Here is a 26,419-nt window from a genome sequence, read left to right on the forward strand (position 1 = left end):
ATCTCAGGCATGCAAGGCTTTCTGCCCATTCTTGTATGCAAGTAAATATCTTCTGTAGATGTCAAGAACATATATGACTTCAGCACAGAGAACAGATCAAAAAGTGTCAGAACCAGAACACAACCACATTTAACTTCAGTGGGTGACGTCAAAGTCAAGCTATGATGTCATCCGAGAGTAGTAATGAAGTGAGATGTTGGGAGAATTAATCGTCATAAGATTAACTGATTTTCTTTGAGTTGAGAAATGAATGGTGAAAACACATTCAGAACCAATTCTGGATGATTGTATTATTGAGAGTAATGAGACTCTTAGTGAAACTTAACATTGCTCAATCACAGATGTCTTCCAAATGTTATTAATCAACTGCTAGTCCTCTATCACTCGCATATGCATGGTTCTGTCTTTCTAGCTTTCCAATCAATAAGTCAGTGTCTTTTCTCTTTTGTTTTCATTCGTTTGCCTGGTCCACTCACATGGCGAGCAGAGACTCTAAGCACCCATTGAAACAGATGGACTGTGATGAGTAAATTTGAAGTGAGTGATCACTAACCGGTGTGATAAATAATCCTTACTAATGGCATCAGCCAGTGATACCATTCTCCATGCAAGTCGAGTCCTCTCCAGAGAGCAGATGTGACCAAAGAGTATGCACATCTTGAGCTCCACAAACATGTCGATGCCCTCTCAACATCTCTGGTTAAGTGCAAAGGAACAAAAAAAAAGGAGGCATTGCACCAGGTTGGTTGCAGTACTTACGTCCAAGGAGTCAATTTCTCTGTGACAAAGATATCTGCAAGAGAGATATGAAGGTAGTGGACATTGACACTGACACCTCAGAGACAATCACTGACAGACATTGTTTCCAGAGGCTGATTGTTTGGCAAAGCATTTGAAGAGGCAACAAAAAGCTCAACTGGTCAAGTAGGAAGGCCCAGTAAAACTGCAGAAAGCAAGCCAAAATAGAGCCCAGTGAATAGTGCACTTTCTCAGCCAATGATCTTCCACTTCTGCAAAGACAGCAGAGACTGTCATGTTAGAGTAGGACTCCTGAACCACAGCAGGTTATGTTTAACTTATCGAGTTTACTAAAAAAACGTAGTCTTACAAGTCAAAAGGCCATCAAGTCAGCAGCATACAATTGAGTACATTTGATTTGTATTTTCTTCATATAGTTTAATTCAAAGCAATTAAAAAAACAGCAATCCAGGCCATACAGGTTACTGCTATTATTATGAAGGATCATAATCTACTATTATTTAAGAATTTGGGTCCTAATATTAAGAAAAAAATATTTTAGTTTTCAGTTCTGTGAAGATCTGACTATCGAAAAAATGGTCAGACTGGCATTTTGAATACTGAGTTCAATGTAGCATTTAAAAGAAGTCATGTGATTTCAGCTAAATGACCAGCAACCTACCTGGAGACATTACTGTTAAGGAGTTTGCTGATTTGAGTTTTCCAACCAGGAAGAGAAAAGGGGCCAGAGAAAGTTTAATGCAGGGGGAAGAGGCGCATAAGAGCAAAGATGTTCTTATTAGCGGACATCAAAGCAGTCAGGTCTGGGAAGAAGCCCGCATGTCAGTGAGAAGAAAACTCCCAAAGCAAAATGCTGTGGAATGTCAGAGAGAAAAACATTTTATAAGGATGCTGTTGACACGAGTTTAAAGAACCCATGCTACATAACAGTCAGCTGAGATAACGTCATTTTCAGGGCTCAGGAGAGGCATCATCTGTGTCAAATGCCATAAGGTAAATGCACAGAAATATGCCGAATGGAAGCAGAAAACAGCCGTGTCAGCCACAGTTGCCCCCGAGAAGGTGACGGTGAGGTGCCTTCTTGCATCACTGTATGTTCTATAGGTAGTACCACTATGGCATTTGGGTTAGTATTCCACGACTTTAACCCAGCAATACTGAAGAAACAATTATATATATGATGGTAAGTGCCTTCGAGGGGAATTTGTAGGTGGTGGCGCTCTCGAGTGGCCCTTGTCCTTCCAGATGGAAGCAGTCATGGGTTTGGAAATTGCTGTCTGAGGAGTCGCAGTGAATCCTTGCAGTGCATCTTCTAAATAGCATCTTCTAGAAGGCTGCTGCAACTGAACTTTGGTGGTGGAGAGAATGAATATACTTGTGGATGTACTGCCAATCAATTCAGCCCGCTTGTCCTGGATGACATCAAGCTTCTTTACTATTAGTGGAGTTATATTCACCCAGGTAAATGGGAAGCATTCAATCATACTCCTAACTTCTGCCTTGTAGATGGTTGACAGACTTTGGGAATCAGGAAGTGAGTTGCATACTGCAGGATTCCTAGCCCCTGACCTGCTCTTGTAGCAACTGTGTTTACATGGCTCATGCAGTTCAGTTTCTGGTCAATGTTAACTCCCAAGATGTTGATAGTCTGGATTCAGTGATGGTAGTGCAATTGAATGTCAAGGGATGATGGTTAGATTTACTCTTGTTGGAGAAAGTCATTGCCTGGCATTTATAATGGCATGAACATTCCTGCCACTTTTCAGCACAAGTCTGGCATAAGAGCAAGGGGTGTTTCAATGTCTGATGAGTTGGAAATGGTGTTGAATTGTGTGATCATCAGGGAACATCCCCACTTCTGATAATATGATGGATGGAAGATCATTGATGGAGAAGCTGAGGATGGTTAAGCCGAGGAAATTGCCCTGAGGAACATCTGCAGTGTAGTTGGAACTGAGATGACTGACCTCCAAGAAGCATAGCCATCTTTCTTTCTTTCTTTCTCCTTATTCTCACTGACTCCAGTTTTGCTAGAGTTCCTTGATGCCACACTCTGTCAAACACAGCTTTGATGTCAAGGACCTCTGGAATTCAGCTCATTTGTCCATGCTTGAACTAATGCTATATTAACGTCAAGAACTGAATGGCCTTGACAGAACCCAAACTGAGTGTCAGTGAGCAGACTACTGCTAACCAAGTACTGCTTGATCGTACTATTGAAGATATCTTCTGTCATTTACTATTTGTCACGTGTAGACTGATAGGGTGGTAATTATCCAGGTTGGATTTGCCCGGCTTTTTGTAAATGATCATTCTGAGGGTTGGCAGTATGTGGTAATGACAGGAGGTTTCCTTGCCCATGTTTTACCTGGTGCCATTCAAGTTCACAGTACTGGTGTCAATGTTGAACACTCCCAGGCAACTCTCTCCCAACAATACGCCACTTCGCTGTCACCCATGCTAGATCTTTCCTGCCAGTGTGGCAGGAGATGGTGGGGTCTGGCACATTATTTATAAGGGAAGGTATGATTATCTATAAGGTATCATTCTGTTAGCATGACTATCTCAGGCTGTTGCTTGACTAGTTCAGACAAACAGCTCTCCCAATTTTGGCCCCTAGACGTTTGTAAGGAGGACTTTGCAAGGTTTGGTGTTTGCTGTTGCTGTTTCCAGTGCCGAGGTTGATGCTAGATGTCTGTCTGGTTTAATTTATTTTCTGAGCCTTTCTTTTGAGATTGTTCCAACTGATTGGATTGCTAGGTAAAAACAATGACTGCAGATGCTGGAAACCAGATTCTGGATTAGTGGTGCTGGAAAAGCACAGCAGTTCAGGCAGCATCCAAGGAGCAGTAAAATGGATTGCTAGGCTATTTCAGAAAACAGTTAAGGGATTTTTAATTGAATTTTAATTCCATCCTCTGTCATGGTGTAATTCAGACCCGAGTCCCCAGAACATTACTTGTGTCTCTAGATTCTAGCAATAATACCACAAGGCCATCTCCTCCATGTCCACAATTGACCAGCCATCGTTTTTATATATCTTTTGGAGTTTCCACAACTCTGCACTAATTCAAGCTTAGAGATTTCCCTCATTGTGTCCCACATTGCTGGAAGGGTTTTAGAAAAGCAGAGGCAAAAATAGTGCATTAGACTTGGGAATTTACAAAACATTAAGACACATTGGGGGAACAGAGGAAATGACATTCCATGAATAGAGCTTCAGCAATGGATGAGAAGACAGTGCCATTTATAAGAAAAATGGGTGATAAGAGGCACAACTAATAACATACATGGAAGTAGCTAATATCCAGAATTATGAGATGGAAAAAGTTGCAAATTTTAGACAAACAAAAATTTTACTGGCCACTGAAGGCATGGAAGGAATGAATTTGTAGTGATTCACTAATTGCATTATGAGAATGCAATTTCTACCCTGAAGATGGTCAAAAATTAATAAAAGTACATTAGAATAAACTAAATGAAAGACTAGCTTAAAAATGAGTAAAGCAGATCATTAATATGAAGAATAAACATAATGAGAAAAAGAAGCAAGACATGGGAAACCTCTGTACGAATTTTTTTTTGAGGTGCTGTTACTTTTAAACACAGGGACTTCATATCAAGTCTCTCTTTGCTCCGTCACTGCCTTGACATTTTATGCTCAGTGCATTTTGAGAGCAGTGTAACTTCACTCACTGTCCAGCACGCTGACAATACTGTTTTACACTCTCCTCAAGAAGCTGGATTGTAACAATGAAAAGCACAAAGAATAACAGAGAAGATGGAAGAAAGATTTTAATACAGACTCCCTGTTTTCTGTTTTTATCGCAGTTGGTCAGGAGATTACTTCAGGCAGATGTTCTGATACAGGGAAACAGAGTTCAAAGATCCTTTGTTATATAATTGAATCCTGGAATATGCAAACTTAGTTTGCCAAGCAGTCTTATACCTCAGTGCAAGTTTCTCAAAAATGCAGGTAAAAGAAATTTGCAAACCCTTGACCCAAAGGGTATTTCAATGCTTTTAACTATTCCTTCTTAATGAAAGTAGAAAATTAGCATACATGCAGGCAAAGGAAATGAAGGGATATGGAAGCATGGTAAAAAAAAAGAGATAACTCAAGTAGCATTTGAACACTAACATTAACCATTTGAGCTAATTACATGGCTCTAAATAAGCCATATAAACATTAATTTTTCGAAAAAAAGTCATTAAGTTGCTGGATTTAATTTTCTATTCACGTACTGTTTATATGCTAATTGAGATTGACAGGTTGCGTTTCCTTCCTTTCTGTTGCTGAGTGCCAGACAGGGGGAGCATACCTACTTTATTTGTTTATGACGACCTGTTTGACACTGCACAACTTACACCAGTCCTTGGACATTTTCACTTCAAGGAAATATCTTGAGTCTCTACACTTGCACTTATTCTGGTCTGATCCGAATCAAAGAAATACATTTCTTTGATCCATGAACAGTAACACGTACCTAATAAAATAAAGGGGTGTGCTTTCATAGGGACAGGTATAGGTCATTCAACTCATCAAGTAGGCTCAGCTACTCAATGTGATCAAGCTGATCAAACATTTCAAGACCCTTCACCCACATCATCCCCATTACTCTATGCCATTGGTAATCAGAAATCCGTCAATCCTCAACCTCAAGCAAACTCTGAGGCGGAGCATCTACACCCTCTGGCGTAGAAAATTTCAAATTTCACAACCCTAAATCAACAAAAAAAATGTTCTTCATCTCAGAACCTAAGTGACATCCTCTTTATGTTTCAATTGTACTCTCTGGTTCTAAATTTCTGAACCAAAGGAAACATCTGATCTGCCCTATATCCCTTTAAAGTGCTTGTAAGTTTCAATGAAATCATCTCTCATTTGTCAAAACTCTGTGGAATACATGCCCAGCTTACCCAATGTCCCTTCATAGAAGAGGTCTATCACCCCAGAAACAAGTCTAGTGAACTTCTGTTGCACTCTGTCTCTGGCAATAATAGTATACTTCTTGGGACAAGGAGGCCAAAACTGCACATGATAGCCCAGGTAAAGTCTAAGCATATTCCAAAGAGAATTGACACAAGATGACACTCAAATCCTGTTGCAATAAAGGCTAACATTCCATCAGCCTTCCTCAGAGCTTGCTACACCTGCACGTTAGCCTTCAGAAACTTATTGATGACGATACCTACATTCTGTTGTACATTTACACTTTTCAACCTCTTACCATTCATGGTGAGGCAGCGGTCATTTCATTTTCTTAATGGGAAGACTAAATAAATACTTTAAATCAGAGAAAGACACTACTATGGGGAGGATGTATAATGGTAGGATTTGTTTTGGAATGCACTGGCAAAGACCAGCACGGGCATGGTGGATCAAAGAGCCTCCTTCTGTGATGTAAACATTAATGACTCTATAATAACAGTCAACAAAGGATTAGCATGAACATGCACCTCAAGAAATAGGCTAGAGTTGTATCTAATCTCATAATTTGGCAGCCACATATCATACAAACTTTGCAGCAATCAAGAGGATGAATCTTGAGGCAGAGGGATCAGTTGGTTTATCCCAATACATATTGCAACTGAAGCCAAATAAACTCACAACAGAGCAGGAATTGACATGTTTGGCCTGATGTGTACCTTCAGTTTCAAATTTATTTCTAAAACCAAGTCTTTAACATTCATTGTTTGAAATTTCAATGCTAAAATTAGTGATGATCATTCCTCAAAATGGGAGTGGGTGGATAACTTCGACAGTTATGAAAGGAATTACAGATGTTTTATAGAACAGGTAGGAAGAGTTTTAAAAGGGTTAACCGGTCATGAATTATAAAATTAGTTAGTGCTCAATCTATGCTGTGGACATAAAAATTTGGAAATTATAAGCAAGTACGCAGCTTATTTTGCATAGTTATCAGACATATCTCTGTGACTATCTGAAGGTGAATGTACCCTAAGCCTGTTATCTCTGGATTACTATGTGAGCCACAAGCAAATGAGCACAGAGGTAACAAGATTAAGGAGGCAAAAGTGTGGCTCAAAAATTGATGTGGGAGAAATGGGTTTAAATTCTATCAAATGGCATCAGTACTAGGGAGGGAGCTGCTTTGATAGGACGGACTCCACCTGATGCATGCTGGGTCCACGGCTGTGGATAGGGCTTTAAAATTCTTGAGGGTTTAATGCAGATTGAAACTGCCAGGTATGAAGGTATGGGTATCACAGAGACATGGCTGTAAGGGACCAGGGCAGGGAGCTAAATATCCAAGCATTCACATCCTATCAAAAGTACAGGCAGATGGGGAAAGGAAGCAGGATTACCTTGCTACTCAGGAATGAAATGAAATCAATAACATGAAATCATATAGAGTTGGAAGGCAAATAATCTGTGTGGGTATAGTTGAGGAACTGCAAAGGAAAAGAAGACCATGATAAGAGTTGTGTACAGGCTTCCTAGCAGTAGTCAAGATGTAGAAAAGAAAATGAATCAGGAGATAGAAAAGGCATAGAAGAAAGGCACTCTTAAAACAACCATGGGCGACCTCAATAAGCAGGTGGACTGGGAAAATCGGGTTGGTAGCAGAAAAGGGATCCATGGAATATCGACAAGATGGATTTTTGAAGTGGCTTGTGGTACAGCCCACTTGAGAACAGACAATTGTGGATTTGGTGATGTGTAAGGAGGTAGACTTGATTGGAGAGGTGAAAATCAAGGAACCCCTAGGAGGCAGTGACCATAATATGATAGAATTCACCTGGTAGTTTGAGAGGGAGAAGAATGAATTAGATGTAACTGTATTACAATCGAGTAAAGATAACTACAAAGCCATGAAAGGGGAGCTGGTCAGAATTGATTGGAAGGGAAACCAAGCAGGGAAGATGGTGGAGCAACAATGGCACAGGTTTCTGGGAGTAATTCAGGAAGCACAGTATAAATTCATCCCAAGGAATAAAAAAAATAACAGGAGGATGAGGCAACCATGGCTGATAAGGGAAGTCAGCAATAGCACAACAGCAAAAGAAAAAGCAAACAATGCGTAAAAAGCCCTTCATCAGGAATAGGCTTTTGGGTCGGGGGCTGAGGAATAAATGGGAGGGTGGGTGGGGGGGGCTGGGGGGAAAATAGCAGAAAATGAGAATACCCAACTCTACCTCACTCCCATTTATTTTTCAGCCCCCTGGCCCACAAGCCTATTCCTGATGAAGGGCTCATGCCTGAAACGTCGATTCTCCTGCTCCTCAGATGCTGCCTAACCTGTGCTTTTCCAGCACCACACTCTCGAGAACAAAGAGAACAAAAGAAAATTTACAGCCCAGGAACAGGCCCTGCGGCCTTCCAAGCCTGAGCTGATCAAAATCCACTTTCTAAACGTGTCGCCCAATTCCTAAGCATCTGTATCCCTCTGCTCCCCACCGACTCATGCATCTGTCCAGAGCATCTTAAATGAATCTACCACGCCTGCCTCTACTAGGTCTGCTGGCAATGCATTCCAGACACTTACTACCCTCTGTGTAAAGTATTTGCCACATCCCCCTTAAACTTTTCACTTCTCACCTTGAAAGCATGACCTCTCGTTATTGAATCCTTCACCCTGGGAAAGCGCTTATCTCTATCTACCCTGTTTATACTCTTCATGATTTTGTACACCTCAATCAGGTACCCACCCATCTCCTTTTTTCTAATGAAAACAATCCTAACCTAGGTCTCTTTTCATAGGTAGCACCTTCCATACCAGGTAACATCCTTGTGAAGGGCTTTTGCCTGAAACGTTGATTTTACTGCTCCTCGGATGCTGCCTGAACTGCTGTGCTCTTCCAGCACCACTAATCCAGAATCTGGTTTCCAGCATCTGCAGTCATTGTTTTTACCTAACATCCTTGTAAACATTCTCTGCAACCTCTCCAAAGCTTTCACATCTTTTTGGTAATGTAATAACCAGAACTGTACACAGTAATCTAAATGTGGCCGAACCAATGTCTTGGACAATTTTAACATGACCTGCCAGCTCTTATACTCAATACCCCGTCCAATGAAGGCAAGCATATGGTATGCCCTCTTGACCACTCTATCCACCTGTGCAGCAACCTTCAGGATATAATGGACCTGAACTCCCAGATCTCTCTGCTCGTCAACTTTTCCCAAGGCTCTTCCGTTTACTGTATAATTCACTCCAGAATTAGACTTCCCAAAATGCATCACTTCACATTTGCCTGGACTGAACTCTATCTGCCATTTCTCCACCCAACTCTCCAGTCTATCTATACTCTCCTGTATTCTTTGACAGTCCCCTATGCTTTCTGCTATTCCACCAATCTTCATATCATCTGCAAACTTGCTGATCATACCAACAATGCACTCTTCCAGATCATTTATGTATATCACAAACAACAGCGCCCCCAGCACTGACCCCTGTGGAACACCATTGGTCACCTTTCTCCATTTCAAGAAACTTCCTTCAACTACTACTCTCTGTTGCTCAACCAGTTCTTTACCACCTAACTAGAACACCCTGCACACCATGTGACTTCATTTTCTCCACTAGTTTACCATGGGGAACCTTATCAAACACCTTACTAAAGTCCATGTACATGATATCTACAGCCCTTCCTTCATCTCTCAACTTGGTTACTTGCTCAAAGAACTCGATTAAGTTGGTAAGGCATGATCTCCCCCACACAAAACCATGTTGCCTATCATTAATAAGCCCATTCTTTTCCAAATATAAATGGATTTTATCCCTCAATACAGTCTCCAGCAACTTTCCCACCACTGACGTCAGTCTCAGTGGTTTGTAGTTACCCAGAATATCCCTACTACCCTTCTTTTATCGGGGGACAACATGAGCAACCCTCCAGTTTTCCGGCACCTCACCTGTGTTTAAGGATGCTACAAAGTTACCTGTCAGGGCCCCAGCTATCCACAACAACCTGGGATAGATCCCAGATGGAAATGTGTTGCTGGAAAAGCGCAGCAGGTCAGGCAGCATCTAGGGAAGAGGAGAATCGACGTTTCGGGCATTAGCCCTTCTTCAGGATAGATCCCATCCAATCCTAGGCATTTGTCCACCTTAATAACCTCTGGCCTACCCAACATATTTTCCCTACTTATGTCAATGTGATCCAGAGTAATCAAACCTTTATCTCTAATCTCAACATTCATCATGTCCCTCTCCTCAGTGAACACTGATGCAAAGTAATCATTCAGAATCTCACCCATTTTCTCAGGTTCTACACACAACCTTCCTTCCTTATCCTTTAGTGGACCAATCCTTTCTCTAATTACCTGCTTGCTTCTTATATAAGAATAAAAGACTTTGGGATTCTCCTTGATTCTGCTCACGAAAGCTATTTGATGACCCCTTTTAGCTTGCTTGATTCCTCATTTAAGACTGGTCCTACTCGCCCAATATTCCTCCAGGGCCCATTCTGTTCTTAACTGCCTGGACCTTTTGTACGCTTCCCTTCTCCTCTTGGCTAGTCGTACGATTTATCCTGTCATCCACGGTTCACGAATCTCACCTTTCCTACCCTTTGCTTTCAATGGGACTCTATACACTTTGGTAGGAAGAATACATGCACAGACTATTTTATATTTGGGGAGTTTTGGAAATCTGGAGCACAAAGGGACTTGGGAGCTCTTGTTCAGTTAAGGTTTACCTGCAGATTCAATTGACAGTGAAAAGGTAAATGCAATGTTTCAATTTCAAGACAGTTAGCAATACAAGAGAACAGATACACTGCTGATGCTGTATAAAGCTCTGGTCTGACCATATTTGGAACATTTTGAGCAGTTTTGGGCTCCATATCAAAGGAAAGATGTGCTGGCATTGGCAGGGGTCCAGAGGAGGTTTACAAGAATGATCCCAGGATGAGGGGCCTGTCATATGAGGAGTGGTTGAGGAATCTAGGCCTGTACTTGATGAAGTTTAGAAGGATGAGGAGTGATTTGATTGAAACTTTCAAAATACTGAGAAGTCTGGTCACGATGGATGTAGAGATGTTTCCATTAACAGGAGAGACTGGAACCTAGGGCATAGCCTCAGGATGAAGACACAATCCTTTAGAGCTTAGATGAGGAGGAATTTCTTCAGTCTGGATTAGAGTGGCGCTGGAAAAGCACAGCAGGTCAGGCAGCATCCAAGGAGCAGGGAAATCGATGTTTCGGGTAAAGGCCCTTCATCAGGAATAGAGGCAGGGAGCCTGCAGGGTGGAGAGATAAATGAGAGGGGGGTGGGGGCGGGGTGAAAGTATGGTAGAGTACAATAGGTGATGAAGTCCACATTGATGCCTTGGAGTTGAGAAGTGTTCAGAGGCGGAAGATGAGGCGTTCTTCCTCCAGAAGGGGCATCGGGTGGTGAGGGAGATGCGGAACACGAGGCCCAGGACCTGCATATCCTCAGCAGAGTGGGGGGGGGGTGTGGAGTTAAAATGTTGGGCCACAGGGCAGTGGGGTTGATTGGTGCGGGTGTCCTGGAGATGTTCCCTAAAGCACTCTGCAAGGAGGCGTCCAGTCTCCACAACGTAGAGGAGACCGCATCGGGAGCAATGGATACAATAAATGACATTGGTGGATGTGCAGGTAAAACTTTGATGGATGTGAAAGGCTCCTTTGGGGCCTTGGATGGAGTTGAGGGAGGAAGTGTGGGCGCAGGTTTTCTTCAGTCAAAGGATGGCTGGTCTGAGAAACTCATTGCTGCAGGAGGCTGTGGAGGCCACATCACTGAGTGTATTTAAAATAAAGATAGATTGGTTCTTATTAGTAAGGGGATCAAGTATTACGGAGAGAAGGCAGGATTATGGGGTTGAGAAAATATATCAGCCATGATCGAATGGTGGAGCAGATGTATTTGGTTGCATATCCAAACTCTGCTCTTTTATCTTATGGTGTTATGGTCTTAAGTTTTAAAATGTGATAAATACAAACAGCATGGTATAATGTCTATTTTCCAGCCCAACAAAATGGTCAGACTGATTGGAACTATAAACACAATGAGCCAACACAAACATTTCTAATTTGATGCTTATTTTGTATTGAATAAAACTGTTTGTTCTCTGGGTCTACAATCCATTCTGTATCAGTTGAGTTTGACAGGAACGAGAGATTTGTGAGGAAGCTGCACCTTTATTTTTTTGGTCCTTGGTCCTTGGTATTTTTTTCAGAGACGTGGTAAAAAAACACAGACTACGATAAATCTAAGTTGAAGGGTTTTAGGGCCAATTTGATTATAGCTAATAGATACTGCCTCAAGCAAAAGGTTTTCGTACAATAAAAGGGGAGTGGCCAGTTCTCCCAGCTCAGCTTTACTCTGGTTTGGTTTGGTTTGGTTTTTAGCAGTAGTGTTTGGAAGCTGCTGGACCCAAAGAAGCAGGTCCATGCTGGCACTCACTCTCTCTGACAGGTGTCCTGTAAAACCCTGTGTTTGATTTTACCTTTTGTGCCAAGGGGTGTTTATGGAGATTGTTGCAAATATTTGTAACAGCCTCATTAAGCTGGGATAATCTGTTGGGTTTTCAGATAGGTTAAGTTATTCTGTATTCTGTTCTCTTTCGTTTGTATTTCATTCCGTAACCTTGGAAATAAATTTTGTTTTGTTTAAAACTAAGTGGTCTGACCAGCTGCATTCCTCCTGGAATATCCACATCACGTCTGCTTAAAACAACTCGCAAAGTTAGGCTCTGAGCTACTTTCTTGAAATGTTTTGAGGGGCTCTGGCCTGGTCCATAACAGATAAAGCCTGCGAACCTGTTACTATCTTATATTTAGTGATGCATCAATGCTATGCAAAGAGGCGACTCGCTTAGGCTGCAATACTTGCATTGTCAAGCAGTCTGCTGACAGTGATGGTCTAAATTTGCATTTCGGCAAAGTATTAGGTTAGATTAGATTAGATTACTTACAGTGTGGAAACAGGCCCTTCGGCCCAACCCTAGGTCCACACCAACCCTTGGAAGAGCAACCCACCCAGACCCATTCCCCTTATTAGAAAGCAGCCAGTCCCCAAACCACATATCCCAGCATGAGTCAGCATCTTTAGTACAAGTAAGGATAGATGAACAGAAAAGTAAAGGAAGAAATAAAATATATTAAGCCAGCAAAGCACAATGGACACACAAGAAATAACACTAAAACCAACTGTGGCAAATTTCAACATTCCAAGCATAAATATAAATGCATTGCGATTAGGGCTAAAGACAGAAAGGCAGTTTTTTCAAAAGATTAATAATATGTTAAAAATGAAACTGGGGTTATCAGAGGTGATCACAAAGGGGTGATGCAGGTAAATTTGACCACAAACGCAGAAGTTTGCAAAATCCAGGGTTTCAATCAGAAATGGTTATTAGGCAGAAATGTTTTTACTGTGCTGAACCTGAGAAAGTACAGAGATGAGCCAATACTTATCGCACTGTACAACTGCCCTGCTGTGGAAGTTTCGTATAAAGTGGCGGCTGCACTTATAATCCCTCCATAAACAAACTCAAAATAGCACAGACACAATGCAAAACAAAGAATTAATTCAGTTTTCTGACTTAATCCATGCAGTGAGGAAGTACAGCCCAATATACTAGAGCTGTTACAATGTTATCAGCTTTGCAAGGTGCAAAACTGAATGCTTCAAATGATTGTGTACAAGAATACAAAATGACTCCAGAAAAATATCTATATGAATTGATCAAGGGATGGAGGGAATTGGAAGGGGTGGAGAAAGAGAGAAGATCCTTGAAATGAAAAGTAAGAATACTGACATAATTTTAGTAATTATAATTCAGGTTTGAAATGAGTTCCTGTTTCTATGAATTAAGCTGGTTTTTAGACAGACTTCACCACAACAAACATTTGTTTGCCTGTCTTCCTGCTCTCTCTTTTTTAAGCTGCGCCCCAGACTTTTCCTTGCCCTTCATACGGCCATGTGGTCGAGACTAAGATACTTTACTCAAGCTTGTGGTGATTTAACTTTCAGTTCTGATAAAATGAAAAACAGAAACTATTTCAAAGATAGACCATAAGTGAGATTAGTCTTTTTTTTTCTGATTTTTTTTATTTTATCCCTGATGTTCTGTTCAAGCTATTCCACAGATACACTAAATACTTTTTACTTACTAAAGATATTTTTTGTTCTTGTAAGAAATTATTTTTCTCTGTCCACGATGCTGAAAAGGTTTGAGGGGGATTAATCCAATGTTGGTAAGTTTAATGCACACCACACACATTTCAAAGCAAAACTGACCCATATCATAGTCGGAAATCCCATATTCCGTTCTGCAACTTCTTCCAGCCTTATTTCCTGAATTATCTTCCTGGATATATATACCTAAACACATCCACAGAATCATTACTCTCTCTGCTATTGAAATCTCTCTCAAGATTTTTAACCAACTTTCAGAAATTACTTCTATCTCACCTTGACTTAAACATTTACATCTTTAACCCCGATATTTACTGAATGTTACTCTGACTCCAAGGTCTAGTTTACAAAAGATATCACATTAATTATCTTGCTTTTGCTGGAATTCAGGCTTTTAGGTTGACCATAGAATTGTGGAGTTCTTTCCCACAAAAGCATAGGTAAATGCCAGCTTATTAATTAATTTTAAATATAAGATCAATGAGTTTTTGCTTGCCAAGGGGTTTTAAATGATATGCAATAACAAAGCAGTCTGTCAGAGTTAAAAGATGAACTAGGCACAATCTCTTGAGTGAGGCTGAATGGCCTCAAGGAGCTGAATGGTTTACTCAATTCCTATTTCCACATACCACCCAGGTATTAAGTACTTTTGGATATTTTTCTCATAAGATTGCACCGTAAATACACTTCTTTTCTTCTACCAATGTTACTCAGCCAAATCTCATCTGTTGAAGTGAATAAGTATGGTCCAGAATTTTTTGATATTTGGAAAATTACAGAAATTTTATTTCCAAACAATAACAAAGTTAAATCCCTTAGTTTCAGGATCTTGTATTATCACTATTTAGGATGTTCAAAATTATTTCCCTTCTCTCAGTTTTTATTGAAGTCCTTAAAGCGAAACAATATGGTGGGCAATTAATACTCTGTGGATGGAGGTATAGAGAAATTGGATGCCCATGTTAGAGGACATTGGAAACTGCTAGAGAGATATTATTGGAGATTGTGTGATGATACTATGGCTTTAAGATGTGTATTTTGTGCTTTTTTTTGAAGAGAGGTTTTAACATAGAGGTGGCTAGCTATCTATTGAAAGCCCATAAAGGAAGCAGCTTTTAAGGCCTTGGTCTTTGTTAAAATAGGAACAATAGAAGCAGGCTGAGTGGATAGGGAAAGCTCCCACAGAACCAGGATTTTTAGTTGTAGTTTTCAGTAGTAGCAGTTGTTGGGGTCTTGAAGTTGGGTTGGAAGCTGTAGTACATCTTTGCCTACTGCTTTCTCTCTGAATTTTTTCTTGATGTTTTTCCTACTGGACTGTAAAATTGTATATGAGACAATCTATATTTCTGAACTTGCCTTTGCAGAGATGTGTTTAAGGGATGTTACTATATTAGAATAGTTACTGTTTACTAGTTCAATAATCTACTATTCTTTTAACTTTTCCAATAGAATTAAGTTATTCCAATTTTGTGTATTTTAATTAAACTGGATGAATAAAGTGTGTTTTGCTTAACATCAAGTAGCATGACCAATAGAATTGCATCTGGAACGCAACACCTTACAATTACCTATAAAATAAGAATAATTTGGATAAGTACATGAAGAAGAAATGTTTGGAAGGATATGGACCAAGCACAGGCAGGTGGGACTAGTTTAGTTTGGGATTATGGTAGTCATCGACTGGTTGGACCGAACAGTCTGTTTTGTGTTATATGACTCTAAGCTAGGGCATAGACGATCTTCCGAAAATATTTTGAGGGGGTTTGGTCTGGTCCATAACAGTTGGGAATGGGCACCAGAAGAGTCAAGGATAGGAATTAAACATCCAAAGGTATTCAGTATCTTGGAAGGACAGACAAATGGAAAATATGTTGCATTATTAGTTAAAGAGGATATAAACCCAATATTGAACAAACATTCAAACAGCAAATGAGTGAATTACAGAATTATTTATTCCTGTCAAGCATAAGAGTGCAAAGAAAACAATGGCCAAACCCATGCCTCATGATGGATTTAGAGATAGTATTAGATGCAAAAAAAAGGTTTACAAATTGGAAAGAAAAAACAATATACCTGAGGATTGAGAAAATTTAAGAAGTCAGCAAAGGAGGACCAAGGGACTAATTAAGAAAAGAAAACAGAGTGAGAGTAAGCTTGCAACAAAGCATGGGTGTCCTCATGCACCAGTCACTGAAAGGAAGCATGCAAGTACTGCAGGCAGTAAAGAAGGTAAACTGTATGTTGGCCTTCATAATGAAAGGATTTGAGTACAGGAACAAAGATGTCTTGCTGCAATTACGCAGGGCATTGGTGAGGCCATACTGGAATGTTGTGTGCAGTTTTGGTCTCCTTACCTGAGTAGGGAAGTTCTTGCTCTGGAGGAAGTGCAGCAAGGGTTTACCAAATTGATTCTGGGGATGGGAGGACTAACAAATGCAAACCAATTGAGTCAGTTAGGATCGTATTCACTGGAGCTGAGAAGAATGGGGAGGATCTTCCAGAAATCTACAAAATTCTAAGACAACTAGATAGGTTAGATGCAGGAAAGAAGTTTCCTAATGGTGGGTTCAAGGACTGAGATGAGGAGAAATTTCTTCACCCAGAGAATGCTGAGACTGTGAAATTCACTGCCAGAAAGTGATTGAGGACAAAATGTTGTGTTTTCAGGTAAGAGGTAGATATCGCTCTTGTGGCTAAAGAGTTCAAGGGATATTGTGGGGGTGTGGGGCGCAGGATTAGGGTTTTGAACTCAATCAGCCTTCATCATGTTGAATGGCAGAGCAGACTTGAGCAGCTGAATGGCTTATTCCTGTTTCTATCTTCTATGCTTCTACCTAATCATTGAAGTGGTATAGTGCAGAAGGAAATGCGAAAGTCAATTCAGCCCATCATTTGCACTGCTTTAAGATGATCTCCTGTTTTCTCTCCATATCCTTGTGCATTATTTCAATCCAAATAATCATCCACTACACTCCTGAATCGAACTCATTTCCACCACATTTCCAGGCAGTGCATTCAATATCCTAACTAGTTGATGCGCAAAAATCTTTTTTCTTGTAATTGTTCTTTTTGCAAATCAGTTCAAATCTATGCCCTCTCGTTCTTGATCCTTTTGAGTGGGAAGGTTTCTCCCTATCTACTCCACCCAGCTCACTTATGATGGTGAAAGCCTCTACCAGATCTCCTCAGCCGCCTTCTTTCCAATGTGAAAGTCCAATTTCTTCAATCTGTCTTCACAACTTAAGTTCTTCATTCTTGGAACCATTCTTGTAATGCTTCTGCACTCTTTCTGTTTTGTTCACATTTTGTTTTAATAATGCAGCACCCTGAAGTGTACACAAGACTCCAGCCTATGTCTAACAAAGGTCTTAGGTAAGTTTAACATATACTCCATGCCCCTATTAATAAAGCCAAGGATACTGTGTGCTTTATTATTTGCTCTCTTTACCCATTGCGCCATCGATAATCTGTTTGCATATACACCCAAGTACCTTTGTGCCTGCACCTCATTTATGCTTGTACCCACTAATTTTTAATGTCTTTCAATGGTCTTCCCTACCAAAATACATAGGAGTTGGGACATCATGTTAAGGTTGAACAAGACATTGGTGAGGTCACTTTTGGAGTACTGTGTATCGTTCTGGTCACCCTACTACAGAAAGTATTTATTAAATTGGAGAGGGGTGTAACAAAGTAGCCAGGATGTTGCCTGGATTAGAAGTTTTGAGTTATGAGGAAAGGCTGGATAGACTGGGACATTTTTCCCTGGAGTATAGGAGGTTGAGTGGTGACCTTACAGAGGCTTATAAAATCATGACGGGCATAGATAATGTGAATAACAAAGATCTGTTCTCTTGGGTAGGGGAATTCAAAACTAGGGGACATATTTTTAAGGTGAGAGGAGAAAGCAATTCACAGAGGGTGGTGTATATATATATGGAATAATCTGCCAGAGGAAATGGTAGATGCAGATATAATTTCAACATTTAAAATACATTTGAACAAATATCTGAAAAGGAAAGGTTTGGTGTGGAAAACTTGGTTGGTATGGACTAGTTGGACCGAAGAGTCTGTTTCCAAGCTGTATGACTCTATGTATCTATAACTTTGCCAAGATTCAGACTATACAGATAAAATATGTTGAAAAAAATATTTTGTCTGCCACTCACAAAATAATATTTTAACAAATGTACAAATAATAGTTTATTCCCTCTAAGAGCTGATCCATTCAGCAAGATGGTTGAACTGGTAAATATGGCCCCAAAGGAAACTTCCATATCCGCCACAGATTCACCTGCACCTCCACACACATCATCTATTGCATCCTCTGCACCCGATGTGGCCTCCTCTATATTGGGGAGACAGGCCGCCTACTTGCAGAGCGTTTCAGAGAACACCTCTGGGACACCCGGACCAACCAACCCAACCACCATGTAGCTCAACATTTCAATTCCCCCTCCCACTCCACCAAGGATATGCAGGTCTTTGGACTCCTCCATCGTCAGACCACAACAAAACGACGGTTGGAGGAAGAACGCCTCATCTTCCCGCTAGGAACCCTCCAATCACAAGGGATGAACTCGGATTTCACTGTTCCCTGGATGCTGCCTGACCTGCTGCGCTTTTCCAGCAACACATTTTCAGCTCTGATCTCCAGCATCTGCAGACCTCACTTTCTCCTCAAAGAACTGGTAAATATGTCAGTTTTAACCAATAATTTCACACAACAGTCAGTTCATTAACCAAAGCAAATATAATAAGTAATATTTTCCATGCTTTTAAGAGTTATGAGACCAGCAGAACAGAACATGGAGGCAATTTTAATTTACCCCTGTTTTGCATAAGCATTTATTGATTTACTGGAGAACTTTGGTATGTGTTATTAGTATATTCTGATGTGTCTACACTGGTCACATTGTGAACAGCATTAATAATGCTAAGGCAAAGAAAATGCTTTCGTAATTACTGTTCTTCACAACACTGTACTCCAGAATTACAATTTAAATAGCTCCACTGGAATAGACTTACTTTGAAACTGTGAGCAGCAAGTACTCCTTAGGTCAAAGTATACTGCCGATTATATTATGAAAGTTTGTCAACAGGATTGGAAGCTTCCCATTAGGGGAAAGTTAACAATTAACAACAACAAAACTGATGACAGGCAAGCTCACCTACCATGAAATCACTTGGTTATATCCAAACTGGAAGTCTCTTTCTTGGCTTTTCCGGACAGGATACACCAACTGGTTCTCATGAAAGTAAAGGACTTTTTTCAATTTGGCAAGGTCAGGTCGGAGGGCAACCAGTTCAGCCAGGTTAAGAACTGAGCTTGTGAATAGGACTCTATAAAACAAGGACAACAGTGTTTGCAAATATTGAGCATGTTTCATAGGATAAATATCACTCCCTTCCCCCACACCAAAGGAGAGAAAAAAAACCTACAGGGACACATCAGAAGCTGGGCATTAATACCATTGTGCTGCACACAAAAAGTTTTGATCTTTTAAGGCAAGTGCTATGAACTTCAGCTAAAAAAGCATTGGCATCATATTGGTCTTTCTGAGCTCTGTTACTGTAATGCAGCATAAAAAAGGAGACAAGATGGGCTTTTTTTCAAAAAATACAAGAAAAGTGATATCTGAAAGACAAGCAGAACTAAAATAAGATTGAATAGGGAATGCTTGGATTGTTGGTCTCATTAAAATTCCCATTTCTTGTAGAATCTTGCTATTGATTACCAAATATTTTGTTATGAGAGAAATAGATATTAAAAAAAGTTTCTTTTCGTAAACTAAACTGTGAATTGCTGACTAATGACTCCAATGCCCCATATAAATTTATCAATAATTATGAAAAATAACTAATACAACTTTCTTTTTAAAGACTGATATTTTCGGTACAAATATTAAAATCACTACAAAGAAATTCATGTTGAAAACAAAGTTTACAAATTGGCTGTGTCCTTGACAGCAATGTGGACAGTGTCTCACAGTACATCAATTGTTCCTATGTTCTCAACATCTTAAAAGTGCAACGGACACCAATACCTCAAACATAAGTACTATTCTTTTAAAAGTAATTGTCAAAACTATTAATAATTCTTAATAAAAATATTACATGCTAGAAACATTCAACTGATCTGCAGTATTTATGGAGAAAAACCAAGTGTTTCATCAATCTAAAACATTAACTCTGTTTCTCTCTTTATGAATGTTGCTTAACCTGCTGAGTATGTTGAATTTTTTTCTGATTTTTCAGATTTTCATCATGCACAGTACCTTTTTGTTTCCTCAACAAACATTTCTCATGAAACATGTTGTATATTGTAGATCATATCATGCAACAATGGGCATAAAAAATTAAAAGATCTTTGTAATTCATGACTTTAAAAGTGCTCCATGTCATATTTTCTCAATTTATGTATTTTCAAATTTAATTACTGATCATTTCTATCAACAAAACTTCAAATGTGTTGTGTGATGCCGTGCTCATATGATCAATTGGATGCAATGGAACAGTAATGCATAATACTCTTGTACTGTGCAGTCAAGATTTTTCCATCACAGCTGTTCATTTAGAAAACTATCAGGGACTCAGCACAAAAAAACCATAGACTGATCCGTTAATCCAATAAACCAACACAGAATCAAGATGTCACCAATGTTTACTCTTCAAATTTCTGAAGACCATTCACCAAGAAAAGGACAAACTGTAAACCTTATTTATTTATAGACTGCTAGACTAGAATAGTGAGATATGGACCGCTTGACCAAGAACGCACTGACCCGGGTGATCACACCTGACTGCTTGCTACCCCTTCATGGACTTCAGTGTGGACCATTCCCTTGAGACTCTGGGACATAATTGTTTGCTTACCATATATGTTGTATAAGATGCTGGCATGTGCTACAGCTGAGAGATTGATGTAGCACAGTGCTCTCAAAAAAATGTCCAGCCACTTGATTTAGGGCTACTGACTGACAAATTGCCTGATTGGGCTAGTTGGCAAGGTATAGAGGCTACTAGCATGCAGATAGACATTAAATGAGAAGTGCTCAGACAGCATGCAAAAGATCTGAGTTGGAGCCTGGTCTAATCATTGAGTTGTGTGTCTGTTTATTTGTACAATGTATCCTTTTCCCACCCTACCTTTTCCTATCAAGCATTTGGCTATCCATCCTGACAGCCCTCTTTCAACTAAAATTCCTCTCTTTTTCTCATTAAGCATTATTTTGCACATCAAACTTCAAAATAAATGTGAATGGTTTCAATGCAAATATTAAACTTCTGATATTTAATCAGAAATTCCACAATTGAGCATGTTTCATTCATTCCTGCATTCCTCTTCAAATTGGCTTCATTAAATTCCTGGAGGACTGAAGGCGCACTTTCAGGCATCAACAGCATGCACCATAATGTTAAGATTCAGACTTCTCCCCACAATCCCAACCTGAGAGGTCAACAGAGAGAAATGTAGATTGAAGCTTTTGCCCTGTTCCATGAAATGAAATGGTGGTAGTGAAGAAACAAGGTCATATTAACCCAGTCTGTTCTCATGCACACTTGAACAACTGGCCACACAGCTGCACAGAGAGACAGGAATAGGTGAACTTAAAAACAAAAATAAAAGGGTTATCAAAGAACAAGAGAAGCTTGTACCAAATCATTTAGCAATCAGGAATTAAGAAATTTGTTTCAGAAGTAGTTTGAAAATTGATCTATTGGATGATACTCCAATGTTATGGCCTCCGCCCCACACTTTCTCAATATGTGCAATATGCTGGCTCATATTTTTATTTTGCTTTCTTGAGTAAAACGAAGAATATTGGCAAAAAGGGCATTCAGCAGATTGCAACATCTGGTCTTAAACAATACATGACTACTCTGGATTAAAGAGTAAATATGTAAGGTCTCATTGCTCATTAGGTCACATTAGCCTTGTACAGTATAAATAAAGCAGAATTCCATTTAAATAAGAAAAATGTTGCTAAATATGCCTTCAAAAGATATAGCTAAAGAGCAGAAACGTTTGATTTCTGGAATTTGCTGTCAAAGCAGTATTTTACTGAATTATAACCTATGGATACAGAAATAAAATGAACAACTTGGAACATACAGTAACAAAATACATCATTCAGCCAAGTAATCCATACTGGCGAAGTACTTCACTCTCGCCAGTTTGTTTTTGTCCTCATCATTTTTTTTTCCAGATTATCTCCCTATTCCATTCTCCCTCAACTACATTTGTTTTCCCATGAACGTTTGTATACCATGTCTACAGTGGTGCTCTTTCAGATGACTTAAGTCTAAGACAAAGTGATTATTTATCTAAGCTTAATGAAAAGCAATATCTATAGATATAAGTGAATGGGAAGGGTATCATGACAAGATCTACGGTTTACAGTTTCTCTGGAAGGCCCTAGAAATTTGGTATACTGGAAAAGATTATGTCTTTCCAGTATTTGAAAAGATGAGTTGCCCAAGAAATAAAACAGCAGACAGCAAGATCTGAGGACTGTAAAAGATACTTTTTTGTTGAAACAGGTTGCTTCTAATTCCTACAATGCATCAAAATTTCAGGACACTCCATGTGCATTGTCAACTGTCTGAACTCAAGCTCGGAACTTGGAACTTGAGGGACAGCTGGAGTCACTGTGAAGAATCAAAAATGCTGAGAAACTCCCAGATTATAACTTCCAGGAGGTGGCCAATTCACAGCCAGAGAAATTTAAAAACAAGACAGAGGTGACCATCATGAAGCAGCAGCAAAAGCAGAAGTCTGCCAAGTGTGTGCTACTCACAAATTGATGCTCAGTGCTGGAGACTGCAGGACGTGACAACAACTTGAAGGTGTACAATCCATCAGCAGTCATGAGCAATAAGGGGACTGCGTAAGAGGGAACAGCAAAGCATATCAAAGCAGTTATTACAGCAGATTCCATACGGATTATGCATTGTGTCTTAACCGTCTGATACCAAGGCAATGGACATCAGGGATTAATTTGTTTTTAAGAAAAGTCCTTCACAGGATATGGGTACTATAGCCAGCTCAGTATTTATTGCCCATCTCTAACTGCCTTTGAGAAAGTGGTGGTGAACTGCAGTCTGTGTGGTGTTGCACACACTAAAATGATGTTAGAATGGGACTTCCATGATTTTTACATATGAAGGAACCGCAATATAGTTCCAAGTTAGAGTATTGTTTAGCTTGGAGGTGAATTTGCAAGTGGTGGTGTTCCTATGCATCTGCTCCTTATGCGATAAACGTTGCAGGTTTCAAAAATTCAGTCAAAGGAACCATGATAAGTTGATGAAATTCATCTTACATATAGCAGACATTTCTGCCACTATGCACTAACAGCTGAGGGGCTAAATGGTGAATGGGATGTCAATCAAGCAAACTGATTCACTCTTGACTGTGTCAAGGCTCTTGAGTTTTGATGGATCAGCACTCATCCAGACAAGCAGGAAGTACTCCACCAAGTGCTTGAGTTATGACTAGTAAATATTGGACAGTTTCTGGGAAGTCCGGAGGTGAATACCTCGCAGAATTCCCAACGTCTGACCTGCTCTTGCAGTAATGTATTTATATCCGATTCTATTCTCATTGGAAAGAAGAAGGCTACGAGGGGATTTGATAGAGACATACAAGATTATCAGAGGATTAGATAAAACAGACAGTAAAAATCTTTTTCCTAGGATGATGATGTCATCTAGGGGGATAACTACAAATTGAGGGGTGATAAATTTAAGACAGATGTCAGAGGCAGGTTCTTTACTCAGAGAGTGGTAAGGATGTGGAATGCCCTGCCTGCCAATGTAGTTAACTCAGCCATATTAGGGAGATTTAAACAATCCTTGGATAAGCACATGGATGGTGATGGGATAATGTAGGGGGACTAGCTGAGAATAGTTCACAGATCGGCATAACATTGAGGGCCGAAAGGCCTGTTCTGCGCTGTATTATTCTATGTTCTATGTTCTTTATGGCTGGCCCAGCTCAGTTCAGATAAACGGTAAGCCACACAATGTTGATAGTGTGGCATTCAGCCATTTCATTTTAAAAGACAATGGTTATATGTCGCAGATGGTCATTGTTGGCCATCTTTTTGAAGATGGTCATTGGCGCTTGTGTGGTAAAAATATTACTTAACACTTACTAGCCTGGATGTTGCCCAGGTCTTGTAGCGAATAATCATGAACTGTTTCAATATCTATTGAGTCACAAATGGTGTTGAATGCTGCGTAATCATTAGAAAATAGTTCCACTCTGACCCTATGATCACAGAATCGCTACAGCATGGAAGCAGGTCAGTCAACTCAAAGTCCAACCCTCCAAGTAGCATCCTAACCAGACCCAACCCCCTACTCTATCCATGTAACCCCTCATTCCTATACATCCTATACATCCCTGGACACTATGGGCAATTTAGCATGGCCAATCCACCTAAGCTGCACATTTTGAATTGTGGGAGGAAGCTGGAGCATTGCAGGAAGCCCACACAGACACAAAGAGAATATGCAAACTCCACACAGACACTCACCGAAATTAGAATCAAACCCAGGTCCCTGGCACTGTGAGGCAGCAGTGCTAACCACTGAGCCACTGGGCTGCTCCTGCTGCATGAAGGTGCAGAATATTCTGCCGGGGCAGGGAAAGAGACAGAAGTTGTGCTACGCTGAAAATGTGTTGCTGGAAAAGCGCAGCAGGTCAGGCAGCATCCACGGAGCAGGAGAATCGTCATTTCGGGCATGAGCCCTTCTTCAGAAGTTGTGCTACGTACAAGTTCCAATAACCTACAGTGGGCAAGTATTGAGGTCTTACAGTTTGAACTTCAGCAGCTAGAAAGGAAGGTTAAGAAGCAAGACTCAACAGTATCAAACTCTAATCATTCCCAGTGTCATTCGCTAGCGAAAGTAGAAAAACAAAAATAGGGAGGATCAATGCAGTTCAATGAGGCAAGGTGCAGGAGTCAAGAGCGTTATATCTTGGAGCACTGGAACCAGTTATAGGGTAGGAAGCACTTTTTCAAAAGACATGAGTTGAATCTCAACAGGACTGACTTCAACCACAGTATTGAAGTAGTAAAGTGGAACAAGGTGCATAAGACCGAAAGCTTTGGACAGCACAGAGAGTAAATTAGCATCACATTAGACAGCATCAGGCTAAGAATAAAATGAGGAATAAAAGAAAACAGGTTTATAATGCATAAATGCAAACACGGTGTGTTGAATAAGGTTGGTGAGCTATAAGTGCAAAACACTGAGTGCAAATATGATATAGCAGTAATAAAGCAACTGTGGCTTAAAAAAGGTGAACTCTGGGTACTTTTCCTTCATGAATACAAAATGTATTCAAAATGATAGGGAAAGAGAAATGAATGCAAGATCACAGTACTTAGGAAAGAAATTGTCCTTTAGAAACAAAGTACGCCCTTGAAGAAGCATGGACAGAATTAGGTTGTTCAGAGTCCAAAAGCAAAAAGGTTATGATTATGCTATGGGGGCATTCTACTTGTTTTCTGATAGTGAGAAGGGTAAGAGAGAGTAAGAAGCAAACCTTTGAAGAAATATGATGGTGAGAGTTGGGGATTCTATCTCAAATTGATTTTTTGGGACTAATGTTAAGAGAAAAGGTAAAGGAGGTGGAGGAATTTCTGAAATACGTTCAGAATGGCTCCTGGATTGATATATTTTCAATTCAACTATGAACGTGACAGTTATTGGGTCTGGTACTGGGAAGTGAGGTGGATTAAGCAGAGGAAGTGTCTGTGACAGAATACTCAAGAAAAGGCGATAATTTTGACAATCAAGGAACAACCTAAAGTGGAATTTCTGAATTAAAGATGACTACATCGAATGGGATGAGAAGGGATCTCCCATGTTAAAACGTAGCCAAGGATTGACAGAAAATACTACAATGGAAAAATAGACAATCTGCAAGCGATTTTACAGGTAGAGGCCAGTACCTTTCAGCAAAAGAAAAACGCAGGGCATGCAAAGCCAGTCCCCTTGAATGAGGGATCAATAATACAGATAGGAAATATGACACACAAGACAAAAAAGAGTGAATAATGCTTGGAAAATTTAATCATGAAGCAAGAATCAAGCCAAATACAGGAAGTTGAGAGGAGAAATGAAGAGAAACATATGACTGGTAAAACATGTGACAAATTTGAGAGTAGAATGGACGTATATGTGAAATGTAACCAAAACTCTTCAGGCAAAATAGTAAGTGGTAGTAAGAGGCAGGATGGAACAAAGAAGGTACTGTATGAAGAGGTTCAGGGCAGAGTTGAATAATTAATTAGTATTTTATATTGATATGTATTAAAGAGAAAGATGCTGATAAATTATTGGTGGGGATGGTGATGTAGAGGTAGCAGATGAGGTGAAAAATTACAGGTTGATTGAGAGATTTATTGTGAATTAAGGAGACGAAGCCATGATTCTCTCAAGTTTAGAAGAATGAGTGGTGAAACATACAAAATTCTTACAGGGCTTGGATAGATGGAGGAAGGATGTTT

General features: G+C 39.9%; 1 protein-coding gene across 12 annotated transcripts in view; it reads right to left on the reverse strand.

The window, feature by feature from the left end:
* Positions 1-26,419, reverse strand: part of gtdc1 (glycosyltransferase-like domain containing 1) — a 370,690-nt gene that overhangs the window by 237,334 nt on the left and 106,937 nt on the right. For 11 of the 12 annotated variants that reach the window (XM_043694107.1, XM_043694111.1, XM_043694112.1 and 8 more), the window contains one exon: positions 19,068-19,235. The exons of the other annotated variant lie outside the window; for it this stretch is intronic. In XM_043694107.1, the coding sequence (XP_043550042.1) occupies positions 19,068-19,235 (168 nt within the window). The remainder of the gene's footprint in view (positions 1-19,067; positions 19,236-26,419) is intronic. 12 annotated transcript variants of the gene reach the window in all.

This window comes from Chiloscyllium plagiosum, chromosome 7, assembly GCF_004010195.1.
Source record: "Chiloscyllium plagiosum isolate BGI_BamShark_2017 chromosome 7, ASM401019v2, whole genome shotgun sequence".
Classification (NCBI taxonomy): domain Eukaryota; kingdom Metazoa; phylum Chordata; class Chondrichthyes; order Orectolobiformes; family Hemiscylliidae; genus Chiloscyllium; species Chiloscyllium plagiosum.